Source organism: Cetorhinus maximus, chromosome 27, assembly GCF_964194155.1.
Source record: "Cetorhinus maximus chromosome 27, sCetMax3.hap1.1, whole genome shotgun sequence".
NCBI classification, from domain to species: Eukaryota; Metazoa; Chordata; class Chondrichthyes; order Lamniformes; family Cetorhinidae; genus Cetorhinus; species Cetorhinus maximus.
Window position 1 is genome coordinate 30,951,365 of NC_135905.1, and position 15,851 is coordinate 30,967,215.

The 15,851-nt window shown below is 43.3% G+C and overlaps 1 protein-coding gene across 6 annotated transcripts in view; it reads right to left on the bottom strand.

Annotated features, from left to right (window-relative positions):
• camk2g2 (calcium/calmodulin-dependent protein kinase (CaM kinase) II gamma 2) overlaps positions 1 to 15,851 on the bottom strand; it is a 358,108-nt gene that overhangs the window by 118,217 nt on the left and 224,040 nt on the right. For all 6 annotated transcript variants that reach the window (XM_078531014.1, XM_078531015.1, XM_078531018.1 and 3 more), the window contains exon 5: positions 15,705 to 15,770. In XM_078531014.1, the coding sequence (XP_078387140.1) occupies positions 15,705 to 15,770 (66 nt within the window). The remainder of the gene's footprint in view (positions 1 to 15,704; positions 15,771 to 15,851) is intronic.

Sequence of the window (15,851 nt, forward strand, 5' to 3'; positions counted from 1 at the left end):
ATGTCTCAGGGAGATTGAAGTGCGCTGAGCACTGGCCTGACTCTCCCTCCTCCCCCCGCCCGCACAGGTAGCGCTGAGCACTACTAGCCGTGTATTTCGCTGGACGGGCTTTAATTGGCCCACCCGCAGCGATTGGCTCTGCGCCCACCCCCACCGAGCCTGCCCGCCATATGTAATATCCTGGTCTTGAAACACTATAGCATACAAGGCTATGGGCCAAGTGCTGGAAAATGGGATTAGAATAGATAGAGGCTTGATGACCGGCATGGACACGATGGGCCAAAGGGCCTCATTCCGTGCTGTAAAACTCTGACTCTTTAAACCCAAATAAAAGGCCCTCTCTGGAATTTTTGATTAGGTTTCTCCCCATGATAGACAAGGAGTCAGCTCCAACGCCAGAACTTGCGAATTCTACAAAGGCTTCTTTCATGAATCTGGTTTACATGGAACTGTTCTCTCCTTAACCCAACCCCGACAAGGTGGAATGATGTTGACCTGCTGTCCCATTTGAAATCAATGATAATGATTGTATTGTGAGGGGCACCATAGTGACAGGTAATATCATTTCCAATCTGACACCAGACAGTAAATGGCTTCAATGCACATCCTGCTGCTGACATTATGTCAGTTCTTAAAGATGGTGAAATAATTTCATCTTGGACCTTCTATAAAAGCATCACCTTCGATTGTAGGGTTTTGTTTTGTTGTAATTTTTAAAACTGCGATGCGCTGTTATGAAGATATTGAACCTTGAACTTGGTGAGATTCAAATAACCGGCTTCAAATAACAGGCTTGAATGTGGACAAACTACCAGTAGCAGTTAAGGGTTCTCTCTCTTTCAGATACACATCCTGGGGGTTACCATTGGCCAGCCATATAAATACTGTGGCTACAAGAGCAGGTCAGTTGCTGGGAATTCTGTGACAGCTCACCTCCTGACTTCTCAAAACCTGCCCTCCACCTATAAGGCACAAGTCTGGAGTATGCAAGAACACTCTCCACTTGACTGGGTGAGTGCAGCTCTATCAACACTCAGGAGGTGTGACATCATCCAGGACAAAGAGCCCACTTGATTGGCACCCCATCCACCACCTTAAACATTCACTCCCTCCACCACCGACGCACAGTGGCAGCAGGGTGTGCCATCTACAAGATGCACTGCAGCAACTCACCAAGCCTCCTTCGACAGCATCTTCCAAACCCATGACCTCTACCACCTAGAAGAAAAAGAGTAGCAGATGCATAGGAACACCACCACCTGGAAGTTCCCCTCTAAGTCACACACCATCCTGGCTTGGAAAAATATTGCCGTTCCTTCACTGTCGCTGGATCAAAATCCTGGAACTCCTTCCTAACAACACTGTGGGTGGACCTATAACCACATGTGCTGCAGGTTCAAGAAGGCAGCTCACCACCACCTTCTCAAGGGCAACGAGGGATGGGCAATAAATGCTGGCCCAGCCAGTGATGCCCAAATCCCATAAATGAATAAAAAAGTACACGAGAGAGGATGAGTGCAACTGATGCAACTGAAATAAACTGCAGAAAACAGACCACTGCACGCACCTCAGAAGGAAGAATAGAAATGTGTTATATGGGATTGGTTAACATTTCTTAAAGGGACAACATCTTCTAGTGATTTTCCTTCTGTCGCTTTATATAGACAGAAGATTCAAATAGGAACAGACCTCAAATTATTTCTAAATTCTGGTTATACAAGAGAAAATATAGAAGAATGTATTCTGTACAAATGTAGCACTGGGTGTGCAGGGAGGGAAGGGAGAACATGTCCAATCTTCACTCGATCCTCACCATCTTCAATTTTCTAGGTGATACCAATGGAAACAGGAGTTGGCATGTGACTGGTTTGCTTCACCCTCCTCACTCTAGGAGTTACCCTGTGATTAACAACGGTGCTCCTAGTTTGATGCTATTCAAAGTTGAATCTATTATTGTGCTGTGTGGAAGCGATTGTACCTTTATCCCATGCCTTTCTCCCCCAACACAATATGTACAATTCAATTGGCACAGCTACAAATACACTTGTGAAGACAATTTCCATTTTATTTTTAAGATATGTTGAAGAGCCAAGCGACACAGACAAGAAAAATCCTCTCAAGAGAAGCTAGATCAGCCTGTGAAATAGGTTTTGTTTCACACGTCTTGTTTAACAAATCTGTAGTTTCTAGGGGCATGATTATCGTAGAATCATACTGCACAGAAGGCGACCATTTGGCCCATCGTGCTTGTACTGGATCTCTGAAAGAACTAGCCAATTAGTGCCACACCCCCCTGCTCTTTCTCCATGGCCCTGAAATTTTTCTCTCTTTCAAGTGTTTATCCAGTTCCCCTTTGAAAGTTACAATTGGATCTGCCTCCATCACCATTTCAGGCAGCACATTCCAGGTCACAACTCACTGCATAAAAAAAACTTGCACCTCCCTTCTTATTCGTTTTGCCAAATGCCATAAAAATGTATTTTTAAAAAAAAAAAAATTCTTTTATGGAATGTGGGCATCACTGGCAAGACCAGCATTTGTTACTCAGCCCTAATTGCCCTCAAACTGAGTGGCTTGCTAGGCCATTTCAGGGGGCAGTTAAGAATCAACCACGTTGCTGTGGGTCTGGAGTCACATGTAGGCCAGACCAGGTAAGGATGGCAAATTTCCTTCCCTAAAAGATCAGCGAACCAGATGGGTTTTTACAACAATCGACAATTCATGACAATAGTTTCATGGTCACTATTACTGAAACTAGCTCCAGATTTATTAACTGAATTTAAAATTCCACCAGCTGCCCATGTCATTAACCTGGGCCTCTGGATTACTAGATCAGTGACATTACCAGCGCCATCTTCCCCTAAATCTGTATCACCTGGTTATTAACGGCTGACTCCCGTCAGTGAAAACAGTTTCTCCTTACTTACTTCGTCAAAACCCCTTCACAATATCGAACAACTCTATTTTATTCATTGGATGTGGGCATCACTGGCTAGGGCAGCATTTATTGCCCATCCCTAATTGCCCTTGTTCAGAGGGCATTTAAGAGTCAACCACATTGCTGTGAAGAGGAAGGGCAGGGAAGTGGAACTAATTGGGTTTTCCGAGAGACAGGACAGGCGATGGGTCTTCTATGCCGTATCTCTCAATCGTTCTATAAACGTTAGGAAGCATGAAGTAAATCTATATAAAATCTCAGGCTTGGTGGCAAAGTTCTACCTTGGCTTGTCTCAAAGGCGGTGGTAGGAACAGAAACATTAGGGGTATTTGTCATGTAGCATTATAATTGATATTGCAGTTTATAAAATGGAGCATTATGTTTGTGTTTCTGACGCAGTTTTTTAGGATTGATTTTCTCCATTTGTGCACAAGATTGCTACACATCTGTAAAATTAAAAATTGCTATTTCCTTTTGCTGGGAATTCTATTTGCTTTTTCTTTCTAACAGAACAATGATTTTTTAAAAATTTTATTATAAATCAAAAACCCTTGTAGTTCCAGCTGTGTACCATCCCCAATTCCTGTAAGCCACATGTATAAACAGAGTGCTTAGATTGAGTTTGGTTTCTATGGCAATAAATGCTGCTGATTAAATCCCTTTTTGTTCTGCTCGAGTTATTTTGAGGGTTTTTAAAAAAAATATATTTGTTCTCTTGCTTTTCTTCAGTTAAAGGCACATTTTGTGGACTTTAAGAAAATGCACCAAAAGCGTAATCCCCATCGCTTCAACCTTTAATGTTTCAGCCATCAATTAATGGAGTAAAGCGATCTTTTACAAAAGCAAAATATTGTCCTTGCTGGAAACCTAAAATAAAATCAGAAAACATTCTCAGCATGTCAGAAATGGGTAAAATGCTTTGTTTGATTACGTCTCTGTCTGAAGATTCTTGCTGGTTTCTTGTATTTGTACAAACTCTTAAGGTTATCTTTCAAAATGATTGAACTCCATTTCTGATCCAACTTCAGCTGGTACAAGGAATCGGGCTATTGCTTGCCAATTAGATCCTGATGAATGTACAGATATTTTGCCAAGATGTTTTTATACTTGATTTAAAATAGGAGTTGGAAACAATAACAACCAATTTGACAACACTGAACTGTTCTTAAGCAATTCAAGTGCATCAAAAACATTGAGTGAAAGGATGCTTCGATTTCTGAGATATGTTATGTTAAAAGGGCAGTGAAAGTAGAATCAATATTGACTTTGAAAAGGGAACTGGATACATACTTGAAGGGGAAAAGATTTTCAGCTGGGCAATTGAGGGGGAAAGAGCAGGGAAATGGGATTCAATTGGATTGCTCTTTCAAAGAGCTAGCATAGGTACAGCAGGGCCGAATGTCCTCCTTGTGTGCTGTATCATTAATTATCTGTAATGTGGATTGACTATGCAGGCATGGCTCAACAGTGGCCATTGGATAATTCATGTATGCTGCAAATACTCTCCAGTTCCACCAAAAAGTGAGAGGATGGGTTAGTCTTTGATTCAAATCCTAGGTCAAATCCCAGTGACAAAGAGCTCACACCTAAAGCATCAATCTGTTTCTCTTCAACACAAAAACAGAACTACCTGGAAAAACTCAGCAGGTCTGGCAGCATCGGTGGAGAAGAAAAGAGTCGACGTTTCGAGTTCACATGACCCTTCAACAGAACTGAGTATAGTTAGGAGAGGGGTGAAATATAAGCTGGTTTAAGGTGGGGGGGGGGCAGGGGGAGAGAAGTTGAGGGGGGGTGGTTGTTGTGACAAGCAAGCAGTGATAGGAGCAGATAATCAAAAGATGTCACAGACAAAAGGATCAAAGAGGTGTTGAAGGTGGTGATATTATCTAAGAAAAGTGCTAATTAAGAATGGATGGCAGGATACTCAAGGTACAGCTCTAGTGGGGGTGGGGTGGAAAGACTGACAAGGTATTAGTTGTAGATTTAAAAATAATGGAAATAGGTGGGAAAAGAAAAATCTATATAAATAATTGAAACAAAAAGGGAGGGGGAAGAAACGGGGTGGGGATGGGGGAGGGAGTTTAAGATCTAAAGTTGTTGAATTCAATATTCAGTCCGGAAGGCTGTAAAGTGCCTAGTCGGAAGTTGAGGTGCTGTTCCTCCAGTTTGCGTTGGGCTTCACTGGAACAATGCAGCAAGCCAAGGACAGACATGTGGGCAAGAGAGCAGGGTGGAGTGTTAAAATGGCAAGCGACAGGGAGGTTTGGGTCTTTCTTGTGGACAGACCGCAGGTGTTCTGCAAAGCGGTCGCCCAGTTTGCGTTTGGTCTCTCCAATGTAGAGGAGACCGCATTGGGAGCAACGAATGCAGTAGACTAAGTATGGGGAAATGCAAGTGAAATGCTGCTTCACTTGAAAGGAGTGTTTGGGCCCTTGGACGGTGAGGAGAGAGGAAGTGAAGGGGCAGGTGTTGCATCTTCTGCGTGGGCATGGGGAGGTGCCATAGGTGGGGGTTGAGGAGTAGGGGGTGATGGAGGAGTAGACCAGAGTGTCCCGGAGGGAACGATCCCTACGGAATGCCGCCAGGGGGGTGAAGGGAAGATGTGTTTGGTGGTGGCATCATGCTGGAGTTGGCGGAAATAGCGGAGGATGATCCTTTGAATGCGGAGGCTGGTGGGGTGATAAAGTGAGGACAAGGGGGACCCTATCATGTTTCTGGAAGGGAGGAGAAGGCGTGAGGGCGGATGCATGGGAGATGGACCGGACACGGTTGAGGGCCCTGTCAACGACCGTGGGTGGAAAACCTTGGTTAAGGAAGAAGGAGGACATGTCAGAGGAACTGTTTTTGAAGGTAGCATCATCAGAACAGATGCGACGGAGGCAAAGGAACTGAGAGAATGGGATGGAGTCCTTACAGGAAGCGGGGTGTGAGGAGCTGTAGGAGTCATCTGTTTCTCTTCACTGATCCAGTGGGACCCAGTGTGTAATTCCAACTTTTGAAATTGGATAGTTTATTATTGGATATGAGCAATTTATAACCATGTGTCTCCTTTTCCAACTCTTGTTCATTGCTAGTTTCCTTGGTCAATTTAGTGTTGCTGTATCAATGATAATTGAGGTATTGCTAATGTGACAACAGGCTTTATAGATGATACTTTCAAGTGTATCACTTCTTGGTGCAACATATTTTAACATTATGTGTAGATGGATTTGAATTCTTTAAGAGGGGGAAGAATGGGATTTCCATTCATTGTACTTTGGAGCTTTATTTCTGTGTAGGTTGCCAACCCGCCAGGATTGGCCTGAGGTCTCCAGGGATTGAAGATCAATCTCCAGGACACTGCTGTGTGCGACCCTGCAGAAAAATCATCGGGACATTAAAAAAGACAGTAGGGGCATAGATTTAAAGTGATTGGTAGAAGGATTAGAGGGGAGATGAAGACAATCTTTTTCACCCAGAGGGTGGCAAGGGTCTGGAACTCACTGTCTGAAAGAGTGGTAAAGGTAGAAAATCTCATCTCATTTATGAGGTGTCTGGATGTGCACCTGAAGTGTCGTAGCCCTGCAGCGCTACAGGTCAAACGATGGAAAGTGGGATTAGGCTGGGTGCTTGGTTTTATTTTGGCCAACACAGACACGATGGGCCAAGTGGCCTCCTTCTGTGCTGTAAACTCTCTATGATTCTTTGATTGTTTTATTTTTGTCATTTTCTTTGAACATTTCTCTCTACCAGATATAAAAATATTGAAAATGGGAAAGAAGCTATTTTGGCTGACAGTCAAGCATCGTCCAATTGAGTCTTAATGAGTCTTTTAGCTTTCCAATCGGCATAGGAAGGCAGTGCATCACAAGGATGGATGTGTTGGCCGACTAATGGCTGAAGCATGGAGGCAAGTCATGTGACGAAACCTCCAGGAATACATTTAATCACAGTTGGCAACCCTATTTCTGTGTCAGGTATTCACTGCTGAGGATTCAACCTTGGTTCTGAAATCCTACTCTGGGACGTCAATATACAAACACTAAATGCATTTGTATGAAATTCTTTCCTTCGCTATTTTAATGGAGGCGCCTACTTTCCAAAGGTTAATGTTTCTGTCAAGATGACAGAGGGAGTCATTTTGCACAAACAGTACTGTACCGACTAACATCCAAGCCTAGTGGTGAATGGCGATTTTATTGGTCAGTGGAACAATGATTCACAGCAGGGACAAATAAAAAGCAAATTCATACCCGACAGTTGGAACAATATTTACAAACTCATTTAAAGGCTGCCTGAGATTCAAGGCTCCTTCTGTGTTGCATAACAGCGAGGCTACCTCACTGAACTTTCACATGTATGAAAGGCTACAGTAACTCAATGCTATTAAATTCCTAAGTTATGGGAACTTGGTCCTCCTGAAACAAAGTTCAGAGCTCACCATTACCAATAAGGCCCCATCATTGCATCTAAAGGGTAACTGAGTGTAATTTTTCTTAGTTGCTCATGGGAGGTGGGTAACACTGGATAGGCCATCAACTGTTGCCCATCCCTAATTGCCCTTGAGAAGATGGTGCTGAGCCGCCTTCTTGAACCGCTGCATCCACAGTGCTGTTAGGGAAGGAGTCGCAGGATTTTAACCCAGTGACAGTGGAGGAACGGTGATATAGATATAAGTCGGGATCGTGTGTGACTTGGAGAGGAACTTGCAGGTGGTTGCGTTCCTATGCAGTTGTTTATCTAAGGCCTTAATTTTTAGTCTGTCGGGCGAGCGTGATTGGCAGGGTCGGATGGGAAATCCGCTCCCACCCGTGATCGCTCCTGACATCGATTTTACGCTGGCTGGCCAATTAACTGCCAGCCAGCATGAAACGCACACCAGTGGTAAAGGTCGCAGGTTTGGAAAGTGCTGTTGAAGGAGCCTTGCTGAATTCCTGCAGTGCATCTTGTAGATGGTACACACTGTTGCGTTGGTAGTGGTGGGAGTGAATGCTTAAGTTGGTGGATAAGGTGTCAATCAAGCAGGCTGCTTGGTCTTGGATGGTGTCGAGCTTCTCGAGTGTTGTGAGAGCTGCACTCATCCAGGCAAGTGGAGAGTATTCCATCACACTCCTGACTTGTGCCTTGGAGATGGTGGACAGTACTGTGAAACCTCAAATCCCAGTGCATTTCAGAAACAAAACACTCCCTTGGGTTTAATTTGCGGGACAACAGGATAATTCTGTTCTGCAGAGAATTTGGATCACATCATTTACTCTGAACATTCAAGAGCAAAATCAGGGAAGCGCTGACAATGGGTAACTGAAATCTGGAATTCCCTTCTCCCCAGGAGGTTCTAGATGCTGGATCAGTTGGAGCTTTCAATTCTGAGATTGGTCGAATTTTTGGGGGGTTGGTAGAGGTAACAAAGGATATGGATGAAAGGTAGGAAAACACAGTTGTGATATAACTCAGCAATGATCTAATTGAATGGTAGAGCAGATCGATATCACTTTACGGACATAGTGACAGGAGGAGGCTATTCAGCCCTTCAAGTCTGTTCTGCTATTTCATTGGATCATGGCTGACCCGCATCTCAGGAGTTGACTTGCCTCCTCCTGTCTCCAATGTTCCTAACTTGTTCCCAAGTGACTGTTCCACCAACTGAAGACAAAACTCAAGATGGGGGGGCAGGACCAATGACCCAGCCGTCTGCTGAGAGGTTGCTTTCTGCCTGATGAGATGGGCTTGTTTTAACAGGCTCTTCAGCAGCTGTTTGCAACAACTGAAACACAGAGGCTGCAGGTGGAGTGGAGAAGGCAGGAGCCATGTTCCTGAGTAGCTGCTTTCATTGACTAAAGACAGAGGATGAGAGGCAAGGGAGGCTGCTGATTGGAGAATGATAGGATCTGGCAAAATGCACAGAGTTCACAGCTGGAGGGGAACTGTCTTCTGAAACGTTAAGGTTGTCTGGAGAAACATATTCGATATAGTAAGATAGACTACAACATGGAATTCATCTGCTGGCTGCAAGATTCCTCTTCTCCACTTCCTGGATAGAATTGTTGGACAGGATGTCAGAATTTCAGCTTGACAAGATGCTGGACTGCATTCTTTTTGGCATTAGCCTTGTATTCGGTTTTTGAAAAACTAAAATTGACTTTTTAAATCACGAATTAAAGCTCTACTGACCAAGCGCTTTGTAAAATGTGGGAGAACAACACAGTTGATTCTTCCAATCTTACTTTTGGAACACAGGGACAAAGGGAGGTCACTCAGCTCCTTCAGCCCGTTCTGCCATTCACTTCAATCATGGTTAATCTGGATCTTAGCTCCATTTCTGCATCACTTAAAGAGGAATTTTTTTTTTAAAACATGGCGAGCCAATGATAACTTTAGAGTCCTCAATAACTGTGACTGCGGAATTCTGTCTTCATCCCAGAATCACTGAAATGGACATTTTCCAATTCGACACTCGCCATTTCACAGTGGTATCAACAAGGTCCAGCTCACCTTTAAGGCTAGTGACTTAGTTTCTTAATGGGCGCACCAGGTGACAGGCTTGTGCAGTAATGGAAGAGATTTGCCCCCCACCCCCCCACTGCCTCCTGCTGGATAACCTGGCTCAGGAAACATGCTTTCCAGCACCAGCTAACCTGGGGCCTCCTCTTTATCATACCTCCCTTGTTAATAAATATTAAAAGCACTGCAGCTTAAGAACGCGCTAAAACTTTTAACGGTTGGAAACTCAGTGTTTCAGGTCATGTCACGAACCCATTGCCTGAGGGTAAATAAAATGGAAGCAATTTCTAGTCATAAGTCGGCCTTCTAACAAAGCAGTGGACAATGTCTGATGTTCATCTTTGAAATGAACCTCAAAGCCTTTGTAGATGTGGTCGTCTATACTCCGAGACATGGAAACCTTGCAAAGCAGTTCCAACTTAGCAACAGTGAAGAAAACATTGCGTTTGAACACGCATGATTAAAGCAAACGACCTTATTTTTTCCACAAGGGACAATTCCTATTATACACAGGTGGAAAATTGAAACATTAGCAGAAAAACATTTCGTGTGTGTTAAAAATCCATCCATTTATGACCAGTGTGCTTTTAAAATCAGGCACACCTGCATAACATACTGGGCTGTAATAATCCCGCCAGCCTTTTAATAATTTGCCCATTTAAGGTAATTGGCAAAAGAAACCGGACAGATGGGAAGAATTTTTTTTTACTTAAAAACACAGCGCGTTATGGTGTGCTATACACTGCCTGAAAGGGTTGAATCGGCTTCCACCACTCTAGGTTCCAGGATAATTAGTTAAATACTTGAAAAGGAAAATTTGTAGGGCAATGGGGAGTGGGAGTAGTCGGATAAAGAGCCAATGAATGAGCTGAATGGACTGCTTCTGTGCTGTATCATTCTCTGATTCGTTGACAATTACACTTTGGGCCTAATAACATCTTGGGTCAGGGTTCAAGTTCCATGTGGTTTGATCTCCTGAAAAAAGTTAAAGTTTCCAGGGGTGCAATGTTCCTGATCACTACAGTCTCAAAACGAAGGATATCATAAGGAAATCAGTGTAAAAGTGATCAAAGTAATAATTCTGAAAATACTCTCCCAATTATAACAAACATGAATTGCAGCTGATATATAAAAAATAATAATTCTTGCTACGTCCCTTATGGTACTAATGGGCTGCATCGTACCAAGCTCCAAGACAGTTAACCTGAAGTGAATCTAACAGCTGTGGTTGACTGTTCCTTCTGCTAGCTAATCTCTGGTGGCATTGCTCATAGTTAGTCTGGGGCCCTTTAAGCCCACCTGCACAGTCAAATCTGAGCTCAGCTGGAGGCTATTAGCTAGGAACAGACTGACAGCTGCTTATATATCCCTGGCATCCACCTTAGGGAAAGGAGCAGGGTCTCAAAAGCTGGAGAAAACAGCAGGAATGGACTGTTTTTTCTTTTTTAGCATATGTACATTTGGCATCTTGATTTGTGACAATTGTCACGCAGTAAGACTTTATAGATAACATACATAACTTCAGTCCTCTGGGACTAAACTGGGAAGCAGTTTAGCCCCATCCAATAGGTCTCCCTGTTCTCTTTAAAGGGCTCTAAATATTTATCCTCCAGTTAGAATCATAGACTCACAGCACGGAATGATGCCGCTCAGCCCATCGTGTCTGTGGCAGCTCTTTGAAATACCTGTTGAATTTAGTCCTACACCATCGCTATTTCCTCGACCCACAAATGAGTCCTCTTCACAAACATGTCCGATTGCCTTTTGAAATTTCCTAAGGAATCAGTTTCCCCAACCCTTTCAGGTTGCGAGTTCCGGATCCTGACAACTCGCTGTGTGAAGTTTTTGTCCTCATTTCCCCCTTTTGCCAACTATTTTAAATCTACAACCGCTGGTTACCAATCCATAGAATCCAGTCTCTCATTTAGCCTGGCTTCATCCTTCAGCTTTGTGACTTATTAAATAGCACCAGTCACTAAGTGTATTCCTGTAACGTTGTCCTACCTTGTGATTAAAACATTCACAATATGGTTTGCGATTATTGCAGATTTTTAAGGAATTTTAGGAATTTCTTGTCAAAGGAGGAATATCGCAAAATAGAAGTTCCTTTCTCTCAACCTGGGTCCACAATAACTTCTGGTCTATAATGCAAGCTGGACTAAATGCTGCATTCTTTTTATTCATCAGGGGATGTAGGTGTCACTGGCTAGGCCAGCATTTATTGCCCATTCCTAATTGCCCTTGAGAAGCTGGTGGTGAACTGCCTTCTTGAACCGCTGCAGTGCATGTGGTGTAGGTACATCCACTGCGCTGTTAGGGACGGAGTTCCAGGACTTTGATCCAGCAACAGTGAAGGAACGGCGATATATTTCCAAGTCAGGATGGTGTGTGGCTTGGAGGGGAACTTCCAGGTAGTGGTGTTCCCATGTGTCTGCTGCCCTTGTCCTTCTAGATGGTAGCAGTCGTGGGTTTGGAAGGTGCTGCCTAAGGAGGCTTGGTGAATCCCTGCAGTGCATCTTGTAGATGGTACACACTGCTGCCACTGTGTATCAGTGGTGGAGGGAGTGAATGTTTGTGGATGGGGTGCCAATCAAGCGGCTGCTTTATCCTGTTATCCTTTATCAAGTTTCTTGAGTGTTGTTGGAGCTGCACTCATCTAGGCAAGTATTCCAGTTACTCACTGGAGGATTCCTAGCTTCTGACCTGCTCTTGTAGCCACAGTATTTATATGGCTAGTCCAATTCAGTTTCTGGTCAATGGTAACCCCCAGGATGTTAATAGAGGGGGATTCAGCAATGGTAATGCCATTGAATGTCAATGGGTGTTGGTTAGATTCTCTCTTTTTGGATTTGGTCATTGCCTGGCACTTGCGTGGCGCAAATGTCATTTGCCACTTTTCAGTCCAAGCCTGGATATTGTCCAAGACTTGACTAGATGTTCATTCTCCCATCCCATTATTGAAGTTTCCATCACTTCCCTATCTCCATGCTGCCTCTTATGATTGAACACGCACACAAGGACAAGTGAATTCTGTGCCACAGTGGTGCCAATAATTATGGGCAGAACATTTTTCAACTAAGGAGTGACAAGAGTTTTGCTTTGAGTTAGCAGTGAGGGTCACTGAAGGGGATGGTGTCTATAGCTTCAAGATGTGTTTTTGGGAAGAGAATTATATTTAGTGAGAAGGGATAGCGTTGTTCGCTTGGGCCTAATGGATCTTTCTCCTTCACGCTCTTATGATCCACATTGCAAAAAGAAAATGCCCGCAGACACAACAAAACTGGACTGCCTTTATCACTGTTGAATAAACCAGAATCTGTCTGGTCCTCGCAACAAACATTATGCTGAGTGCTTTATGGTCCTCTTAGCCAATATAAAGCTGAGCTTTTTTCTTAAAATAGAGCAAGCCCCTTTATTTCTTTCATGAAATCTAGTCTGCGCTTGGCAATCTTCCGTTCATATAATAAAACCCTATGTGGCTGCTAACAATAACTAATATTATAGTTATTTATTAATTTCATAATTGCAGCTTTCCAATCGTCACCAAGTTAATGAGGCACCGTAGAGGTCAGATTTAAAAGCCTCCCTCCCTCTGTCTATTTTAATATTGACAGAATAGTTTATTCAATTACCCCTTTTAAAACAAAACCAGTGCAGGAAAGCAGTGTGACGGAGTAAAGCACCTGACTGCATTATGGAGAAATATCAAGTGGAGTTAGACTACTGCCTGAGAGGAAGCACTCAAGGCAGGCCTTTCTTACCACCTTCTGATAGCTGGTTATAAAGTGTCATTATCTAAGATGGTTGGTTACATCCTAAGCCAGCCTTCTTAGTTAGACATGGTGTATAGTATGGGTCAAAAGAATACATTTTTTGTTGAAAGAATATGGTATGGGAATGTTAAGAACAAAAAACTCCGAGATCAGCACTGCAGGCACAAAAGATTTCACCTCATATTTGAGATTAATTCTTCTAGATGTCGGTGTAACTTTGGCACCAGGAGTTAGGCGTGAAAGATGACCAACCAACCTCATCCTTGCATAATAACAACAGAAAGTGCTGGAAAAACTCAGCAAGTCTGGCAGCATCTGTGGAGAACAAAGTTAGCGTTTCAAGTCTAGCATGGCTCTTCTTCAGAAGAGACTCTTCCAAAGAAGAGTCACACGGACTCGAAACATTAATTCTGTTTCTCTCTCCACAGACGCTGCCAGACCTGCTGGGTTTTTCCAGCATTTTCTGTTTTTATTTCAGGTCTCCAGCATCCGCAGTGTTTTGGTTTTATCACCTTAGTGTCACATTGGCCAAACTGCATTGTACTCCTGGGTTTCTTTATTCCTTCATGGGATGTGGGAGTCGCTGGTAAAGCCAGCATTTGTTGCCCATCCCTAATTGCCTTTGAACTGAGCGGCTTGCTAGGCCATTTCAGAGGGCAGTTACAAGTCAAACAAATTATTGTGGGTCTGGAGTCACATGTAGGCCAGACCGAGCAAATGCAGCAGATTTTCTTCCCTAAAGGACATCAGTGAACCAGATGGGTTTTTACAACAATCGATGATAGTTTCATGGTCACCATTACTGAGACTAGCTTTCAATTCCAGATTTTGTTAACTGAATTTAAATTCCACCAGCTGCCGTGGTGGGATTTGGACTCATATCCTCAGGGCATTAATTAGCCTGGGCCTCTGGATTACCAGTGATGATACCACGATGTCGCCGCCTCCCCTTAATGTAAAGGAGATTGAGGGGAGGTGTGCAAGCTCGTGACAGGTTTGGATAAGGTAAACAGGTAAAAACTGTTCCCATCTGCTGATGGTACGAGAACCAGCTAACTCAGATTTAAGGTTTTGGGCAAGAGGTTAAGGGGGAATGTGAGAACTATTTTATGCAACCAGTTTATGGAACTCGTTGTCCACGGGGGTGGCGGAGGCACAAAAAATCAATGATTCCAAAAGGAAATTGGACTGGCTTTTGAAGGGAAAAAGCTTGCAGTGCTACAGGGATTGAGCGGTGGACTGAATTGCTCCACAGAGAGCTGGCACAGACTCAGTGGGCCAAATGGCTACCTTCTGTGCCATAATGACTCTGACTCTAGGCTTCCGGTTTTCTTTTAAAATGTATATGTAGTAACAAATAAGGGCATTAATTTTCTCCTTTCCCTACTTTATCGCCTAGTTTCTCCCTCTTTAATGGACACAGCTTCTCTCCTGTGGGTGCCTCTAAATCGCTGGTCTTTGCCAGTCAGTAGAACATGTATGAGAAGAACTTGATGGAGATTCTTCCCACAGAGATATATCTGGTCTCTGGCCAACACCACACTACATCGGTGCGGCTCAAGATTAGGGTTCCCAGCCTTCCAATGTTACACGGGAGTGTCAAGGAATTAAAAATTAATCTCCAGAACACTGCTGTAAACAATGCAGGGAAAAATCTCGGGACATTAAAAGTGATTTATTGTAATTCTTTGCATGCTTTGATTTGCTAGTTATAAAAAGAAGGGACTTGGGGAAACAAGATTGTTTGACAAGCCTTGTTCACCTTCATTGCTTTCCATTTTCTCAGACAAGATTGTTTGACTAATGGCTAAGAATCATCCAAACAGAAAATGAAGAGTCCCTTTGCTTTCTGATTGGTATAGGAATATGGTGCATCGCAAGGGTGACCATTGGCGAGAGTGTGGGGGCGGTTGGTCAGAGGCAGGATGTCATGTGACCAACCCCCAAAAAATATGCTCAGCCATTGTTGCCAACCATACCTAGGGGCCAGAGGAGCATACTTGCACTCTGCCAGTCTTACACTGAATTCTGTGCTTGTAACACCTGACAGGAATTCGGAGTGAAAGGAAAAGGTAATTTGGATGAAAAACAATTGTAAGAGGACAAACAGTGCGGAGAAACATGATGGCCATACATCTGAGTTCCAGGCATGACCTTTTTAAAGAGTAACCTTGAGGCTGATGAGAAGAGATAGCAGCAGAATATAAATCATGCTATTACTTCCACTGGCATAGGACTATTTAAATATTGATATTTTGGAGAAAGAGCACTTTGGATCTTGTGTGGAGACATTTAATCAAGGGGCAACATGTAGAACAAAATATTACATCTATCTTTTTTTACCTAAACTTTGAGCCACCTTTGTAACTCACACTGAACTAATGCAGCAGACATTTACCTGGGTTTTGAAAGATCAATAATGCCATTAAATTGTCTTCATTTTCTGTTTAGTTAGCATCAATAACAAAGGGAAAGATAGCATTCAAGTCCAGCCTACTTGTTTGGCTACCTACCTTGCATCTGCTTCACTGTAGTACTCCCTGGCAACAATGTCTTCAAAGAGTTCTCCACCAGTGACCCTACAAATTAAAATCAAAATGCTGACATTGAAGGGTGAAAGCAGTAATCAGAGGAGCACAGTGATTATACCTGGCTGTGCG